This window comes from Acartia tonsa, chromosome 9 (genome assembly GCF_053477335.1).
Source record: "Acartia tonsa isolate MP-2025a chromosome 9, ASM5347733v1, whole genome shotgun sequence".
In the NCBI taxonomy this organism is placed as follows: domain Eukaryota; kingdom Metazoa; phylum Arthropoda; class Copepoda; order Calanoida; family Acartiidae; genus Acartia; species Acartia tonsa.
The window spans coordinates 28527420-28547384 of record NC_137268.1 but is presented as its reverse complement, the minus strand read 5'-3'; the positions used below and the strand labels follow the sequence as shown (position 1 = coordinate 28547384).

Sequence of the window (19965 nt, the reverse complement as noted above, 5' to 3'; positions counted from 1 at the left end):
TCTGATTTTTGGTATATTGATTCCTGGGACAACAAAGTATAATGTAATAAACGAAGCAACTCTATAATCAAGTCCTAAAAATGTAAGTATGTCCATAAACATTATCCTGTATCAAGCAGTTTTTTAACAAATTTACTTACAATTTTGCTTTGACTCTTGTACATTTATATTAGGATTATTCAGTTCTGAAACTATACAAGTGTTAATGTCCGTTTGTCCTACCGTTTCAGTGCTTCGCTTTTATGGATGTTGTCATCCTTGTTATTAAAAGAATATAAAGAAATACCTACACAAATACCATACATTTCAAATGACAAAGGTACTACAACTTGTGGAAATCCATATTCCATAACCTCTAGTGATCGGGATATTAGTAATTAGTATATCCCTCCGCCCCCCCCCCAAAAAAAAAAAAATTATGATAAACCTAATTGCCCTATTGCATATACGTATCAAAATTATAGATGGAAATGTTTGGACACTGATAATTTGTATAAACCAATCAAGATTCAATCTTAACCCCTTAAAATTTTTAAGATAACGAATGGCAACACATTTTTATGAACTTTGAGATCCAGCACAATTTACAAGTCTATTGTCCCCTTCCTCCCTATTAATATCAGTTCAATACTGATTCTTAATATAAGGATGATAATTTATATAATATCAATAAATAGCAAGGCACAAAATCTGGATAGACAAACGAACAAATATGAATTATAAAAATGTTCAGTCTTTATCATCAATATCATCAACAATACTAATAAACAAGGAAGACAACAACCATAAGTAGCATAGCACAAAAATCATGGATAAGAATACAAACAAGGAGATTTAAAGAGCACTTGTTAAAATAAAGAATTGTTTAATAAGAGAAAAATCACGAAACCTTACTTTTATATTTTTAAAAGCGAAGCTTTTCTATAATTAGGGTCGGTGCGTCCGTCCGTCCGTCCGTCCGTCCGAGATAGATAGCTTTTATTCGTTAATTTAGGCATGTTAGAATTGTCCTATCGATTTCAAACTTTGCATGATGATTCCTGTAGTAGTTGGGTACGATTTAGAAAGCGTAGCAACTCTATAATCATTACCAGAATGTCCGTACGTCCATTTTAAACATGATGATTTTTCTACTTTTTTAACAAAAAAATTTCAAGTGTTTTAATTATCCGTTTGATCTGATTTTTGTTATATTGATTCCTGGGACAACAAAGAACAATATTATAAGCGAAGCAACTCTATAATCAAGTCCAAAAATGTAAGTATGTCCATAAACATTATCCTGTTTTTAAGCAGTTTTTCAACAAATTTACCTACAATTTTGATTCGACATTTATACATTTATGTTCCGATTTTTCAGTTCAGATACTATACAAGTGTTAATGTCCGATTGTCCTACCGTTTCAGTGCTTCGCTTTTATGGATGTTGTCATCCTTGTTTTTTTGTATGATGACTGACGGTGGATGTTTTATATTTAATAATGCTCCATATTGATGGGAATGTTGACAAGAAGTTTCAGCCGTCTATATTTTATAGGAACCTAGAAAAACACATATCAGATTATGGAGTAGCTTCGCTACTAATAAGAAAACGTGACATACTATTGATAAAACACTGTAAATTCTGGCACTCCCTACTATCAAATACAAACAAGGATGACTACAACCAATTTAAGTTGCGAAACATCCAAAATTCATTGGTGTAAGAACGGACAAAATGAGTTACAGAGCAGATGTTTGAGTGGTCATGTAAAAGAAAACTAAAGAGAGGAAAGGGTATTAAAGGAAAATAACGCAACTTTTAATTATAACACAAAATAAACTTCAAATCTACATATTTTTAAAACCGAAGCTTTTCTATAATTAGGGTCGGTCCGTCCGTAACGAATAGCTTTATCGTTTATTTAGGCATGTTAGAATTGTCCTATCGATTTCAAACTTTGCATGGTGATTCCTTCAGTAGTTAGGTACGATTTAGATCTAAACTCTATAATCATTACCAAAATGTCCGTACGTCTATTTTAAACATGTTGATTTTTTTACTTTTATAACAAAAAATTTTTATGTGATCTAAACATCAGATCGATCTGAATTTTGGTATATTGATTCCTGGGACAACAAAATATAATGTTATAAGCGAAGCAACTCTATAATCAAGTCCTAAAAATGTAAGTATGTCCATAAACATTATCCTGTATCAAGCAGTTTTTCAACAAATTTACTTTATTTATTTACAATTTTGCTTTATACATTTATATTCTGATTATTCAGTTCTGACACTATATATTATACAAGTGTTAATGCCTGTTTGTCCTACCGTTTCAGTTTTTATGTGATCTATGTCATCTAATCATAATGATTTGGTAAAAAAAGTTGTCTATCTAAAATAGCAGCTAAGAAAATCATATTTCAATAAAAATCTTGCTTTCCACTGGACTGATTGGAAGATGTAGGGTATTGTAAACAATATTGGTTAAGGGTAATAAGGTTAATAACCTCCAGGGAAAAAAATATGGCATAACAGACCAACGAACACTAACTAGACTAGAAGTAGACTGTGGCACAAGACTCGTAAGAATTGTACAAATTACAATTATTAATGACTTTTTAGAAAGCTACTCTATAAGTATTCGTATCTGCCTGTCCTTATAACAAGCACTTCGACTTATGCAAAAGTTTATCTAGCTTTAACATTACAAAGGTCAAAATACATAAAGATGCATTTCACAGCTCTAACCAACAACAAAATTTTTTTTAAAACAGGCATAAAAAATTATAGGTTAATTTCAGCGGAATTTTAGTGAATTCATAGTAAACAAAAACTTTTTATCTGCATTAAAACATTTTTTATGTATTTCGCTTGCTGGCTATATCTTATTCCTGTAAATTTCGTTTCGGTGATAATCATTTTAGCTCATTTAGCCCCCAATTAATTTTAGTGTTTAAAATGTCATTTAATTTTGCAAAAACTAAGGGTTTTTAAAAGTTGACTTATCCCCAGTCCCTGCATAGTTTAAAACAAAAGTATTAGTCACAAGTTTTTAAAGGTACAATTGCAGCATAAACAAGGATGACAACGTCCATAAAATCAAAGCTCAGAAATCAACAGGTAGAACAAACGGACATACTTGTAGAGCGTCAAAAATTAATACCTAAACAGAAAATCAATTTAGAAGTCTAAACAAAATTGTTATAAAATTGCAGCCAAATTGCGTAAATACAGCATTCTGGTTATAGACATACTTAAATTTTTAGGACTTGATTTTAGAGAAGCTTTGCTTAGACTATTGTACCTTTTTGTCCTAGAAATCATTGTTCCAAAATTGGACGAATTGGCTTTCTGGTAACGATTATCTTAATCCAGATCCTTTTCATGGCTGATAAGAAGAGGATTAAAGAAAGCAATTGGTAACTACGCAAATATATAAATGTTTTACGCAATGACGCGGAAATATTTTAAGCAATTTGAATCAAGAAACACACATGAGATATCACTAAGCAATTCAGGGAAGCTTTATATAGGTCATAGAAAAGTTTTCAGCCTTTTCATTTTCTCTATAATCTAATATTTTACCTCGTTGAACAAATTATTGCGTATATTATTTTAATAAAACAGAAATATCGTGGTGAAATACAATAATATTATTAGGTATTATTTTAGTTAAAACAATTCACTTTACCACTTCATTGCCATATTTCTTTTCATTTAAGAATACTTTGATTGCAAGCACAAACATATTTATACAGAAGGAGTTTAATCAAAATACAAAAATGGCACATAAAAATTTGTAAATCACAAACAAAATAAAGTTAGTGTTTACAAGATTTCTCTGTGGCAAACTAAACTCGTATACCAACGGCGCGCCTGTCTCAACTATCTAGACGAATGCCCTGAGGCTATAGTAACCAAACCACTTTTACGAGTTTTTACATTGTCCTACCTCTCTCTCTCTGCTTTTTCTAGCGCTACATCGCTAATGGTTTTCTTTAAGGCAGGGAGAAGGCAGTAAAGATGAAAATAATTTATACTTCTATCCCCCTCTATAATATTTTATAAATACTTTGTCAAATTTAACGCATATCAATTTTGGGGGGAAATATATTTTACCTAGCCTTTAACCCTTATACCAAAATCCCTGGGTTTAGGCCAATTTTTAGGAGCGATAAAAGAGTGTTCACAAAAAGTAACCAATTTATTTGAAAAACTATAGATTAGCTTGCGTTTACGTCTAAATATTTATGTTTTCATTAGCGAACATACTTCGCGCATAGCTTTTATGAGCTTAGTTTTCTTTGATTGTGGTCTATTTGTAAAATATATACAAGGGTTATGGCAATGAAAGATATAAAACTGTTCCTGTTAATTCTGAAAAGTACAGTTTTTGTAGCCTGTAACTACTACAGGAGTTAGAAGAAAAATATATTGTCGTATTTCTCCCTCTCTGGTTCACACATAGAAGATTAATATATACTAAAATACTAAAATTATTTGCTGTTGAAAAAGTTGTGTTAATTATAATGACACCATGACAAATAAACTTTTTGAGAAACTCCCGATTTAATTCATCGGGGATTCACTGGGCTAATCGAAATGTACATCCTTATATAAAAGTAAAAGGGCGTTTGTCCGTGTATCTGTCTGTACCAAAGGATATTACTAACAGCTAAACCGATATGGTTCTCCTTTCCAATGTAGCTCCTAAATGCAGTGAAGATTGATAACTATTTTGGAGAAGGGTATTACTCCTTGCATCCTATCAAAAAATGAAAATGGGCAGCGGTCTACTCCACCACCTCCCACCTCAAGTGCCTCTAAAATTCTCTAGGGGCGTAGCCGCTAGTAAAAGGGATAAGAAATAAAACACATGGGCCCATGTTAGTGTTATCTCGAGTATATAATCTTTATAAAAAAAACTTGATTGGAGTTTACGTCATGTTATAGGAAAATTTGATTTACCCGGCCAGAGTTTCGGATCCGGATCCGCAAGGATCCGCATATTTTCGAGTCCAAGGATCCGCATATTTTCGAGTCCAAGGATCCGCATATTTTCGAGTCCAAGGATCCGGATCCGGATCCGCAAAAAAATGCGGATCTGGATCCGGATCCTTGGACTCAAAAAAATGCGGAAAAAATGGAAAAATCTACCTAAATTTATATAAAATCTCAGACATTCTCTTGATGAGAGCCAATCTTTAAGGTTAAGGGTCAGACTTGAAAATTAAAAGTATTTTTGACTTCGAATTAAAGAATAAATATTTTTGGAAAAGTTTGGTGATTTTATTTTTATTGTCAAGGATCCGGAACCGGATCCGGATCCGCACTGACCAAATTTGGAGGATCCGGATCCGCAAAAAATCAATGCAGATCCGAAACACTGTACCCGGCCATCAATTGAACTTTCTGTCTGCCCATCCATAATGTTGGTTTGTTAATAATCCCCTCAACCCATTTAAAAAAAATACTAGGCACAACCCGGGTCAGTATTGCCCTCCTCCCAAACTAAATTTTTAACACTTTATTATAGAGTTGCTTGTTGTCCCAGGAATCAGTATACCAAAAATCAGATCGCTCGGTTAATTAGATCATATAAAAATTTGTTGCTATAAAAGTGAAAAAACCAACATGTTGAAAATAGACGTACGGATATTCTGGTAACGATTTTAGAGTTGCTACGCTTTCTAAATTGTACCTAACTAATATAGGGATCACCATGCAAAATTTGAAATCGATAGGACAATTTTAACGTGCCTAAATTAACAAAAAAAGCTATCCGTCACGGAAGTACGAACGGACCGACCCTAATTATAGAAAAGTTTCGCTTTTAAAACTGGTTGTCCCTGGTATACTTAGAAGCTATATGAGAAGAAGTAATTCATTGCTTGTGTTAATTCCCCTAAACCAATAAACATCTACTCAATTACTTAATTTATCAGCATGCTAAATGTAATTTTTTTAAGGTTAGATACTTATATATACTCGTCTGCTACACAATATTCATTGATGTGCATTTCAAATTACATGACAAACTTCCCCTGTCTATCGTGGGCCAATATCGGTCAACTGTCAATTTTATCATTGGAAAGAAACCTATTCTTTTTTATTGATTTCCTCGACCCAAGAACATCTTATTTTTTATACTTGTTGGGTAATTTCTATTGCAATAGGACTAAGCAAATTCTAGGAAGTAGCTACAGATTATATACGTACTTTTTTTTAAAAAGCTCAGCTTTATTGGATTTTGATAGTTGGGGTCATTTTCATCCATTACTTTTTTAGAACGACGGGAAACTTTAATATCCTCATCTACAAAAAATTTGAACATCGGATCAAAATCACCCAAGATAAGGGAAAGTGAAAAAAAAATAGCCAAAAAGTTTTAGCCGTGTATCTTTAATAGTAGCCGAGAAAATCACGTTTCGATCCCCCAATCTGTCTATTATGGACGACGGGCAGACAGACTGACATTCAGAATTATAGAGTAGCTTCCACTACTAAAAATGTAGGTATTTTGGGCAGTCATTTTTTAGGTGGGAGAGTAAGTCTCAAATATTATTTGTACTTCATAAGCTCTACACTGAAAATAAAAATAACTTCACTAAATATTAATTAAAGAAAAAAAAGCTTCTAAATTTTGTCCCAAGACCAACAATTATAACTATATTCTCTAAACTAGTTAGTTCAACCCAAGTCTAGACGTCTTAAGTGGAGGACAGAGAGGAGGCTGGGAAATAAAATAGCCTAAAACCATCCCCAGTTATATTTTGCTTAAAACATAGTCCCGATACAGCTAGGTTACCTTTTCTTTAGATCGATTAATCATAGGTTTAAGAGGTTTTATATTAATTGCTAGTTTGTACCACCCAAGCAACTTATTAAACCAACTAAAGAGAGCATGCTTATCTAAAAAGTACAGTCCAGCAATCCCCGACGTCGAGATCTTTAGATTCATACAAAAAAAACACCTTACTACTTAATATTATACAATATTATATAATTAAGAAATACAGACGAAAAATTTAAATCATTAAATACTTATTAATAATTAAATCATTTGTATTTTTCATTACCTTAGCCACCACCAAATCAACCACAATTTAACTTACAAAGTTACACTAATAGCGTAATAGCTGCGCTTTGTTTTGGTTTACCGTTTCAAACTTAGCAGACACGATATTCAAAAATCAAAACAAACAGAAAAACAACGGATGTTTCATGTTTTGTGATAAATCCATCAATATTTCTTTCTCTCTCATCGTGATTTTAAAAAATCTTGTTATTGTTTAATTTCGTCAATCTTTCATTAAATTTTGTTATTCATATAATAAAATTGCAATTTTAAATATCGCATATTTGCTTGAAAAGTTTTTGCCGCGAAGTTTATACATATTTCTGTAAATGTCGTCGTTTTAAATAAATAAAACCATATTTTCTTTTTCGTTTTAAATACTTCAATGAAAACCTCACATTATTATTTCATAGCTTGAATTCCAGAAAAATCCGTTTGGAACGTGTACCTACTCAATTTTGTCATATTGTCCGAAGCTCGATCGAAATAAAACGCGGAAAGACTCGGAACGAGTAAATCTGTTCCATCTAAAGTAACCCAGAAGTTTCGAGAATGGTAAATTTAAAGGATTTATAGGAACAGAATAAGTTCTTTGTCTTATGTGCTTCATTCGAATCGTTTAACAAATTTTCGTTCATCAATCTTAAATAAGCACATTTTCGATAGAAAATTTTCGATAAAAATTCACAGTTGAACGCTTATTCGTACAATTGAAACGTTCGTTTGTCGATTTTTTACGAAAACGTGCTTAATTTTGAATCTTAGGTAATTCTGATTTACATACCGGACGAATTCTTATATTCTATATTGTCTTTTCCATTCTGATTCTAGAAATTCGCAAAATTTGCTAACTTTAAACTTCGGAAAAAATGGCTGAATCGTATCGCAACCTTCACAACAGAGTGTTCAAACAAGACCACCAACCTTCAAGATGTCTTGTTTTTCATGGATTTTAACAATCATACGAAAAAACGCAACTTATATGCGGACGTCGAATTATTATGATCTTGAATAACCAAACATCATCACCTTGCTTGGTGTAAAACCAATTGACAAAAACTAATATATTTTATTTGCCTATGTGAACAAATCTCCGAATTGAAATGAAAAAATACTCTCTAGAAAATGACACACGGCTACAAACATTATAATTTTAAGATCTACGGACACACATTCAACTACTCTGAATACAGAAATAAACAATTTATTTAGGTAGGCTGGTTCACAACTTTATTAAACTAGGAATGTAATCAAATATTTTTTGATACTAGTTAATAATTCGCGTAGTGCCACGTCTAGATGGCACGATAATCCTCCTCATGTCGATTGATATCTTGAAGCATGGTGGACAGCTCGGCAGCCTGTGCGGCAGCTGGCCTTTCAGCAACAGGGCGACAGTGACGCAGGTTACCCTCCACCCAACCATGGTGGTATAAGCACCTGGTCAGTGCCCTCTTTAACTCGATATTGTCAGTATTTGTAGCCCTACTGATCATTTCCTCCTTTATAAGATCCAAACGACTTTGCAATGCATTGTATAACTCCTCGTTGGCGGTGAATGACATTTTAACTGTGTACTAGTGAGCAGTATATATCTAACTCCCTACTTGGCAGGTAAAACTAGTTTCCTCAACTAGGTGTGGCGAACAAACAGTCAAGCCACACGGGCAAACAACGACTTAACTATTCAACCATATAATTATCTTCTAAAGACCACGTTTAGTTACAGGGAAAAAGAGATAAATAAATTATCTGAACAGAAACTATAACGGCCGGGAAGGAAGTGATATCTTAATTAGTCTGATGAAATATAAATGTAATGATTTAAAAAACTGCCGTTATAACATGAGTTTTTAGAATGTGTCATTGGATGCGTGAACGGATCACCCCACAGTCGTTTACGAACGAGAAACATATCAAGGTTGCTGCTGAAGTAGCTAGTCTAAGACAACACTTCACTTCCAGAATGTACTTTCCAAGTATTGCTGAAATTGATACCGAAACCCGCGGAAAACTGGTCATGAAAAAACATCGAATTATTTCTCGAGAAAATCTCTAAATTTTACTATGAAAAAATTTTATAAAATAAATGACTAACTCATTCTTGTTGTTTCACTTATATTAATTTTCTTGAACATAATAAGTTATTACAAGTATTGGGATGACTATGACATATATAAAAAGGCTGTGATGACTGTATTGTTTTTGCACTGGTATAAAAACTTGTTTAAAAAACGCTTACTGATTGAAAATAATGCTTTTATACTGGATTGTACGTTATATCACAAGAAATTTTCGTAAAAAGCCTATTATCATTAAGATATAGGTTATTAACAAGGATCCAAAATGTACATGATTTGAATATAATAAGTTTCCAGATTTCTGACATAACTGATAAAACAGGTACTAGATTTAACACAGTATGAATTTTCAATGGCTAAGGTCCTTTGTTTCTTTCATGGTAATGTCATTAATTTAAAATAGAAAAAACCGACAACTTGTCGACGAAAATATCCGTCGATATATGCCGTGATCCGAATGGGTCGAAATATGTCATTCAAAACAGAATTATATCATTATTTGCCGCCGAAAATTTTTTTTTTTTTTTTTAAAACAAACTTACTATTCTACCCTTGAAAAGTCATGATAAAACACAAAGGACTTAACCTATAAGGTCGAATATTTACATAAAATAATAATTAAAACTCAACGGAAAAATCATTGATTTGGCTAAAACCAAGAACGAAAAGCGTCGGTGTTTCTTGTGAAACGTGTGTTGACGATTCCGTCGTCGACGAATCTCGCCGTTCGCTGTCCTCCTGTGAACGGAGAATTTATCACAATATTGTGAAAGAGCCCAGCTCTATTTGTGTGGCCGTTTATCACCGGCTGGCATGGGAATAATCTTTGTGCTGCCGACGTAGGCATGTCTTGGGGCCGCTGTGTTATAATGTCCTCGTGCCTGCTTGGGGACGGGCGCTGCGAGACTTGGGGATGGGAAGCCGACCTAGAGTTTTGCGCCCCGCGATAAATTGGTTGACCGGAGTTCCGCGCAAAATCCGTTATTTGTGGGTCGTCCTGCATTGTAATGCACCGCGACAAAGCCATTTGATATGGCTCCGTCATCTGTCGGTACATACGGGACATTTCAATCGACCGCCACTTCCCCTTATCCCTCAACGCCTCGTCCGACAAGCCGGCTTCGCACGCTGCGGAAACCCCAGACATTTTGCAGGATTTTCTGCCCACTGGGCCGAAATATCCTACTTGACGGCACAATTGCGTAATATCGTTCAAAAGAGTCTGTGGCGAAAGTTGATACCTGCCGTCAGCCACAATTTGTCTACCACCTGGCAGCCACATGGTAGAAGTTCTACAGAACAAGAAATTTTCATCCAGGATCCCTTCTCCCATAAACTGGAATCCACATCTGCGGTAATACTTCTTAATCAGTACCACGGGACACAAATCTCCGCCCTCTGAAGCCAACAGGTTTGTACATCCTTCATGCTCTTGATCATTCTTCCTCTTTGGGTAGATCACTCGCAGAACTTCCACCCCGCCTATTTGATCTTGGCTTATATGACAAGCCCTCACTTGATCAAGATCGGCGAGGCGAGTAAATGTGTGGAACTGCAAAATTATTGCCACCGTCGCTCGGAAAAAAGGCAGAGGAATGTCCCAGATGGAGTCATAGTCGTAAACTATCTTGCGCATGATTGCTGTGAGAACACCCTTAGGAATGGGCGTGGCTTTTCTGACGGGGGCGCGTTCCGTTGCTGCTCTTCTCACTGCTCCTTCCAACAGCCGCGACACACGTTGTGAAAACTCCGAAACAGGCTGATCTATTATATATGACCATGCCTTCAAGCTTCCACAAACTTGTTTGAGAAAAGAGTAAGGCTTCCTTATATCCTCAAGATAATGGATGAAATCCTGCAACACCCTTTCCTGGAACGTGGTTGCCGGTAGATTCCTCTTGCGCAGGTAGGCGAGAAACACCTCCACTACCTGTGAATGTACACTCGTAGTAGACTGGGCGCGGGACGACGTGTATAGTTTGGCATCTCGACTCTTTGTCGGCGATAAGTTCAGGCCTCGCGCTGCCCTCATGATTCTCAGAGCTGGCCTTTGTGAAATCCGAGCAGGAAGACCCTCACCGACTAAAAATATAGATTAAAATTAACTATAGATCTAAGTAGAAAACGGACTTCTCACACGTTAAAACGCCTCTTATGGAAAAAGTTATTCATCCAATTGAATGCAAAGAAAAACCTGCGTCGAAACCGATCATTGTACATTAACAAAAATTTCTTGTTTGTTGTATCATAGATCTGAGATTAAAAGCTATCAATCTTAAAGCCGAAAAAACATTTGATTTCTGTCTTGCTACCCGATTTTGTATCATATGAACAAATATACTTGCCTCTCATAGGTCTCTGTTGCCCTCTGGCCCGATAAGCTGGATCAAATCCGGCGCGACCCATTTTAAACTGATTGCCGCGGATTCCTCTAATAAAAAGTCTGAAATGGGTATACAAATATGAGAAATCAAATAACAAATCTCCGAAAGACTAGTTTAATTTGTAAAAAATCAATATACACAAATATGAATCCATTCGGAATCCATTACTAAAAAAGGCCAAATATTAAAATTGTAAACCCATTTCTTGAAACAGCCACAAATATATATTAAATTTTCAAAGCGTATCACAGACTAGAATAATTTTCAGATTGCACTTTCATGGAAAGACCGAACGTTAACAAGATAGGGATGAATATAAAAATATTTATAACAAACCAAAAAGTCCAAAACAAGCAGGATTTCTCTAATAGGTATACATAATCTAATCTGCTCAAACAAACTAGCTGAATTTAGAATAATGTGTCTAAACTAAAATAAAAAATGCTTCTCATGTTCCTACGCTTTTTTGGACTTGTATGGTTATTACAGAATTCTAGATTTACAAGTCATATTAATACATAAATTAAAATAATTATATCTGCAAGGAAATGATATCATTTTATTGGGTATGAATGAAAAATATCTTTGAGTCCTACTACATCTTTCCGTCATGGCGAAAATAGAAATTAACCTCCCCTTATGATCTAATACAGTCTTATCTGTATATTTACTCAAATTTTTTCAAGGAAATATCGTGGCCCAATAAATGAAACATTTCTATTAGCTGAAAATACACAACTCAGGTCTTAATTAATAAAGCTATCATAGAAAAATTACAATTCCCTTTAAACATACAATCTGCTGCTTCTGATGTAAAAAAGGTCTTAAACACAAAAATTCTTTTTATGAAAGACTTAAATTTTCCAGCTTCAATAAACTGCGACCAAAAACAAGCAGACTGCCAAAAGGGAATAACAAAAACGATAGTGGCGGACGATATACTCAAAATCTTATGTAATGCTGGAACTATAACTTTAACTGGAGGACATAAGTACATGACACGCTTATTATCCAATTCTTGTATAAAAAAGTCAGTGCCTAATGCCGTTTTATCCGGCAACTTTGAATAAAACGCCGAACATTTTGTATTGGCCGCGCTGGCCATGAGATCGATTTCCGGCATAACTACAAATTTTTCACATATTAGATTATAATCCTCGAGGGCTACCGACCACTCGTCGGTGTTACTTACTTTGGATCCCTCGTCAGCGATTTTTAGCAGCAGCGTGCTCCTCCTTTGCCATACTGGCAGAAGAATAATGTTAAATTGTAGCTGGACTAACTTTATATTTATCACATGGCGCTGCAGAATTTCCACTCTAGAGCCACGGTTCAAAATACTAACTAAACCGCGATTGTCCGTACACCAAACCACTGTTTTGTGTCTATTTTGCTGGAGAAAGGACTCCTGTTCAAACATTTTCACAACTGCCAACAACTCTCGCAGCGTGCTAGACTGCTGCATTTCGTCGTATTCAAATGGAAACTCTTTAATGAAACGAAGTTGCTCCGCTTCAAATACATAAGCTCTGGATTCGCTTGAATCGGAGACCATGATGGACTCTATCTGTGTAATGTCTAAAGGATCTACAGCTTCCAGCAAAACTGCCTGCTTCGCAGGTTGGATAATGTTGATGACAACATTACACTTGTTGACAGGTTGTCCGTTGAAACTGAAATAAAAACAAAGAATATTTAAGTGTATATTCATATTTAACTAAACGTCAAAATGCAACCGAAATTAAACAAAACATTCGTAAAATGCCAGGGGAAAAATAAGCATAAAAATCTTAAAAATGTTTCGAAAACTAAAAACTCGAATGTACACACCTTATTAGATAAACCTTCAACATTTCGAATTCTTGTAACATTCTATCGTTTATAGCTAAAGACCCGGACCATCCATGCTTCTGAACAGTCAATCCGAGTGTCTGCTGGCATGCTCTAGTCACCACTCTCATTATACTCCCATGAGAATGGAGAAGGTGACAACATACGCCGAGGATATGCGCTAATTCTTTGGCGTATATTACGCCAACCTTGTCAGCCTTTGAAATGGCAGCGTTAATGTCATTTGTGAGAATTATTATCTTCATTAGGGGAGCACTGATTCTCATAGAAATTGAGTCTAAATTAAAGCCCAGGTAACACAAAGAAGTAGTAGGCCCGACACATTTCGATAAGTTTAATGTCCAGCCTGTGCTTTCGAACACAAATTTTATGAACTTGAGGCTGGCTAATCCTTTAATTTTAGACAAGGCTGAATTGAACGAGTCATCAACAAATGTTGACAAGTCTATGCCTCGAGCGTGGCAGAATCTTCGTATGGGGACTATCAGAGAATTCATTATGTATGTGGCTGGTCCTGACAAAAAATATTGCATTCTTATGGATCAAATTTAAAAAATATGTACAATTTAAATTCGACGCTCGATCATTTCTTAAGAAAAACACTACCAAAACGTAAAAAACAAAAACTATACACTCGTTTTTTGGTTTTTGGTATGCATAAGGTTGTCAAATACAGTTCATATTGTACTCATTAAGACAATAGGCATCGCTATCCTTAGGCGTTTTAACGCTTGCGCATCGAAATAATGCCATTGATTGAATTAGGAAATAAAACAAAAACTAACCTGTGCCGAATGGCAGTGTTAAAAACTCATAGAACTCCCGCGTGCCAGAGGCGTTGACAACCGCGAAGCCGAATAAACCACGGAACTCTGGATGTAATGCCAAATGGCAATACATCGCTGAGATGTCCAACACGGACATCCAGCAGCCGGGCGTGACTCTGGGAAGAACCATGGAAATATCCTCCATTTTCATAGAAACTTGTCTTAAACAGTCGTTCAGTGTACGTGACAAATCTAGACACTGACGTAATTTCACGTTACCCTCACTATCCAACTTTGACGCCACCGTCAAAGGGTTGACAAAATATGGTTTATAATCAACTTTCCTAACAATGTTCTCCTTAACCCATTTGTCTGTCTTTGCCTGAACGAATTGAATGTTTTGCAACGCGCTCATGTTGTTCCTAAGGTCTGTCGCCTCAGGAAGAGGAGTAACTATGTCCGGTTTATAACCGTTTCTTAATAATTCTAAAACGGAATCACTGGCGTTTAAAATCTGTTTATAAAATAACTGGGCCTTTGGATCATGGATCCCTCCTGCAACTGGACCGAAACCCAGGTCTTGCAAACGGTCAATTTCTTTGTCAATAAAAGCCGCAAATTCTTGGTCAGATATGTCACTTAAAGAACTTACGACTAAGTCACTGGTAACAATTTTAACAGAAGTATTGTCGTCGATTTCAATGTTACCGTTGGAGTTAAAGTCAATAGTTTTTGTGTCAGGTAAATTATCGTTATCGAGTGGAGCGATAACATCGTCAATGAGGAGTTCCTCGGCTTTGGTAGATGGAAGTATCGCTATGGCCGGGGAACTCGAAGCCTCGCTTCAATCCTTCTTCTTAGGAGCTGTGCACTGGGAGGCTCTATGGCCTTGTTTCTGGCTGAAAATATAATTATCATTAAACCGGCTGAGTTTAACAACTAAAAAACTCTGTGCTAAATAGTAAGTTAAATTGCGAATATATATATATTTTTAAAAAACTAAACTATGTATTTTTCGAAAAGAAAAAACTTCTTTGATTATCTATTGGCATATCCATTGATTGCCCGCGCAAAATCGAGATCCAATTATCATTACAACACATTCAAACTGGCAGCAAAAAAGATATGTTAAAAAATTTAAACGCTTACCAATTGTGGCACGTGCCAGTGAAACGTTTCGCAGATGGCCTGGCCTCTCGCTCTCTGTCCCGTCTGCGCTTCTCACTTTCTTCATGCTCCTTGCGCAAAGTATTTAATCTGGTGAGCCTCTCACCCTGCAGAACTTCACGATTATCGTTGCAGGCAAACTTGACAACCACCGAGGGGCTGTTTGTAAACGTCAAGCTCATGTAGAGACTCATGAACTTGAGCAGCTCGATGGCCATAAGCGAAAACTCCATACTGCGATGGACGGTGGCGTGGGCCTCAGGGGGCAAATACAAATTGTAAAGCTCGCGAACTGCATCCTAAATTATAGTTTTAAAATCGTAACAAATTCTTATAACACTTAAACGGTACTTAAATCAAATATGGTGGTATACCACAACAACCTCAAATATTACATTGTTTAGATAAACCGCTCTAGTGCTTATTAAGATCTATAGTATTAAAGATAACCACAAGTCCCACTGCCATATAACTTGTGAAATCAAAAAATTATTCGAAAAAACTGTAAAAAAGGAGAGAAGACTAGAATTGTGAACGATACTCTTTGTCGAATAGTTGTAATAATGTTACCTCGATATAATTCTGAACAGACAATAGATCGAGGCCAGTCTTCTGCATCAACCTCAAATAACTGGAGTCACGGCAATTCTGCGCATTGACCTCAGTTATTTTCCCCAGTCTGGTTTGTTGCGTAACAGCATAATGTACTAGGCAGAAACCGGGCGGCTTCGTTTTTGTAGGCACGCCTGCGACAAGTCTTCTGCTTGGTAACGCGACCATCTGCCAACCTTGGGGAAACGGCGTAGCCTGCTGAAAATTAGCTGCTTGAGGCGCTTGCATGCCAGCCCTCTGCTGCTGTTGAACTTGCTGTTGCTGAACACCGCCAACACCATTGCTGGTCGATGGTTGGGGAGTACTGGTGCTCTGCTGGTTTTTCTGATTTCTGTCGCTGACTAGCATGCGAATCACGTCGATAAGAGCACTGTTTGGTACCTGACCCGAATTATCGACAGACAAGGGCCTGTCAGCCGCTGATCCTCGGTCATGACATGTACCGCGTGGAGGCATGACAGACTGAGCTGATTTTGTCGGCACTCTGGGTAGTTCCTCCGACCTATGGCGTATGCGTTCGCCGTTTTGCTGCGGTTGTGGCCTAGCTGCCGCGCCTCCTGCCATATATGGTGCCGCATTTATATTAACATTACTAAAATTCATTGCCTGATTCTGAGATGGATAATGAACTGGGCCAGGCCGACACTGTGGTAGATGCTGAGGGTGATGCTGTGCTACTCTATTAACATGATCATGTTGACCATATCTGGCCCTTTCTTGTTGAATGTACGATTGAGGTGCTGGAATGAGAGGTGTGGAAGCACGAAACGGTCTGGCTCCCATTGGTGCATCATCACCTAGCATGGCCAACAATTCCGCTGGATCTCTTCCGTTTCCATCATTCATTCGATCCGCCTCCGCAATTTCATCCATCATAGGAGCTGGTTGTGATTCATGGAACTGCGCATGAGCGGCGTCAATCTGATCCTCTTGATCATGGACACTTTCGTCACTATCAACGGCAGGATCATCATCTACGTCCGCTGCTAAAAATTAAAAAACTATTTCCATTATCGATTTTCATTTATACATTGCAAATGCTATTTTGAATGGTTAAAACTAAACAAAACATGATCAAAATGAGAAAACTATGAATGTAGTCGACAGATTTGCAATTCAGCTAACGTAAATTTATATATTACTGTGCCTTAAACAAGTGTATGCACGAGTAGAATAAAATTTTTTTTTTTTTTTTTTAAAACAAGCATTGATGTAACGTATATAACCATAGGTCTATATCAAGATACGTGATTACAAGAAAAACTCTATACTTAATAGCCAATAATCTGTTAATTAAAATAATACCTGGAGATACAGGTTCGAAACCGTTTTCATCCTCAAATGCCGGCAATTCTTGGGCTATGTCACCCAAATGTGGCAGCTGCATCTCATCCTCACCGTCGGCCATCTTATGTGTGAATATGCGCCGTACGAGATAGAAACAAAGGCTTATGATAAAAAATCTGAAAAATTTTATATAATATAAGTCAAAAATCTAGAATGAACTCATATAAAAATAAACAACGCATTATGAATGAAAAACTATTATTTAAAGGAATTAAATCGAATCGACATTAAAAATAACCCCTATAAAAATTTTTAGGTTAAGTCTTATAACATAAAATTTGAAATTTGAATCATAAAACTATCTATTATTGCCCTATCAAAAACCACGTGCATAAAAAAACCGACGAATTATGAAAAGGAAAAAATATATAAAGAAAATGCTATAAAATTAAAACATACTGATGAAAAAATTTAAGGGAGTGGGAGGGAGGGAAAAATAAATTTTTAGAAAAAACTTAAACGATTAATATCACAAGCGACTTTGTAGCATAAATCTATGTTTCAACTATCCTTTATTCTTTATTCTTTCACTTTTGTATTTAGCTGTTGTTCGTTCAATGGTCAGATAAAGAATGAAGTAAAACAGCGAGCTTTCTCTCGGCCCCTGTAGTCCGAGTGTAAGTGTGTGTGTGCGTGTGTGTGTGTATGACTACTTGCTTTCGCGCTCAGCTTGACAACAACCACCCCTCGTGGTTTTAATCTAAACTTGTACCGTTCCGTCTCACAATCTGCCTACCGCAATTGAGAAACTTATCTGGCCTGTACCGCCGTACGTAGAGTCCTCCTCTACTACCACTCAGTTAATAGTATATAAACGTGCCTATACATCATTGTCGGCCCCTGCCGCTTCATATAGCCTGTATATCATTTATAATGCACGAATACGCCGCAAGAGGTACTCCCTCTATACTACGTCTCTCTACCGCCATCTAACGGCCGTAGCTGACAACTAAGGTTAATTTAATTTTTTCTGTCTGCTAACTCTCCAGGCTTTCTATATCAGCCCTTTTACTTTTAATTCAATACTACGAGCGAATTTTTTCACATAATTCGCTTAAGATCTCTCAAACTGTGTTACTTTAGACTTCTCATATTAACTTTTTATCCTTGTCTTTCCACGTTTTATTCCGAACGACCTGGGCCGCTTGCCAAAATGCTCCTAGAGACACGTTTAATGTATTTTTTGAAATTCCACCATATTGCACAACAAATACCAATTTTCTTTTTCGTTTTAAATACTTCAATGAAAACCTCACATTATTATTTCATAGCTTGAATTCCAGAAAAATCCGTTTGGAACGTGTACCTACTCAATTTTGTCATATTGTCCGAAGCTCGATCGAAATAAAAAGCGGAAAGACTCGGAACGAGTAAATCTGTTCCATCTAAAGTAACCCAGAAGTTTCGAGAATGGTAAATTTAAAGGATTTATAGGAACAGAATAAGTTCTTTGTCTTATGTGCTTCATTCGAATCGTTTAACAAATTTTCGTTCATCAATCTTAAATAAGCACATTTTCGATAGAAAATTTTCGATAAAAATTCACAGTTGAACGCTTATTCGTACAATTGAAACGTTCGTTTGTCGATTTTTTACGAAAACGTGCTTAATTTTGAATCTTAGGTAATTCTGATTTACATACCACTATCTAAACTGAAATATTTTATCCTTATAAAAAACCATTCTCGAAACTTAAATCTACTTTCTCATTTAAAAGGATTAATTCACTTTACATATACAATTAATATTATCGTTTCATAAAGGATTGCGAAACTAATGCTACAAAAAATAAATTTTTAGAAAAAACTTAAACGATTAATATCACAAGCGACTTTGTAGCATAAATCTATGTTTCAACTATCCTTTATTCTTTATTCTTTCACTTTTGTATTTAGCTGTTGTTCGTTCAATGGTCAGATAAAGAATGAAGTAAAACAGCGAGCTTTCTCTCGGCCCCTGTAGTCCGAGTGTAAGTGTGTGTGTGCGTGTGTGTGTGTATGACTACTTGCTTTCGCGCTCAGCTTGACAACAACCACCCCTCGTGGTTTTAATCTAAACTTGTACCGTTCCGTCTCACAATCTGCCTACCGCAATTGAGAAACTTATCTGGCCTGTACCGCCGTACGTAGAGTCCTCCTCTACTACCACTCAGTTAATAGTATATAAACGTGCCTATACATCATTGTCGGCCCCTGCCGCTTCATATAGCCTGTATATCATTTATAATGCACGAATACGCCGCAAGAGGTACTCCCTCTATACTACGTCTCTCTACCGCCATCTAACGGCCGTAGCTGACAACTAAGGTTAATTTAATTTTTTCTGTCTGCTAACTCTCCAGGCTTTCTATATCAGCCCTTTTACTTTTAATTCAATACTACGAGCGAATTTTTTCACATAATTCGCTTAAGATCTCTCAAACTGTGTTACTTTAGACTTCTCATATTAACTTTTTATCCTTGTCTTTCCACGTTTTATTCCGAACGACCTGGGCCGCTTGCCAAAATGCTCCTAGAGACACGTTTAATGTATTTTTTGAAATTCCACCATATTGCACAACAAATACCAAATATTCTCCTGCAAAAGTCTCCCTTGTTATATGACGCTATAATACATATATTGGATTTGCCGAGAAAATGTAATATTTTTTCTTAGCATTCTAAAAACAATCAAGGTTTGATCATTTCTA

The 19965-nt window shown here is 36.0% G+C and overlaps 2 protein-coding genes across 3 annotated transcripts in view; one reads left to right on the top strand and one right to left on the bottom strand.

Moving 5' to 3' along the window:
• LOC145328691 (adenosine deaminase-like) overlaps positions 1-19965 on the top strand; it is a 49393-nt gene that overhangs the window by 19799 nt on the left and 9629 nt on the right. The gene's annotated exons all lie outside the window — the stretch shown is intronic.
• LOC145327473 (uncharacterized) lies at positions 14496-17771 on the bottom strand. Its single transcript, XM_080171020.1, has 4 exons — positions 17235-17771; positions 15888-16915; positions 15300-15616; positions 14496-15049 (listed from the first exon to the last, which is right to left on the bottom strand). The coding sequence occupies exons 1-4, from the start codon at positions 17335-17337 to the stop codon at positions 14995-14997; spliced, it is 1503 nt and encodes a 500-aa protein (XP_080027146.1). The 5' UTR covers positions 17338-17771; the 3' UTR covers positions 14496-14994.

What these genes read in the sequence shown, in the direction of transcription:
- LOC145327473 (XM_080171020.1), bottom strand. Translation starts at nt 17,337, where the DNA reads ATGGCCGACGGTGAGGATGAGATGCAGCTGCCACATTTGGGTGACATA. An exon ending in TTTCGAACCTGTATCTCCAG is followed by an intron (nt 16,916 to 17,234) that starts GTATTATTTTAA and finishes TTTAATTTTTAG; the next exon opens with CAGCGGACGTAGATGATGAT. An exon ending in ACTGGCACGTGCCACAATTG is followed by an intron (nt 15,050 to 15,299) that starts GTAAGCGTTTAA and finishes TTATATTTTCAG; the next exon opens with CCAGAAACAAGGCCATAGAG.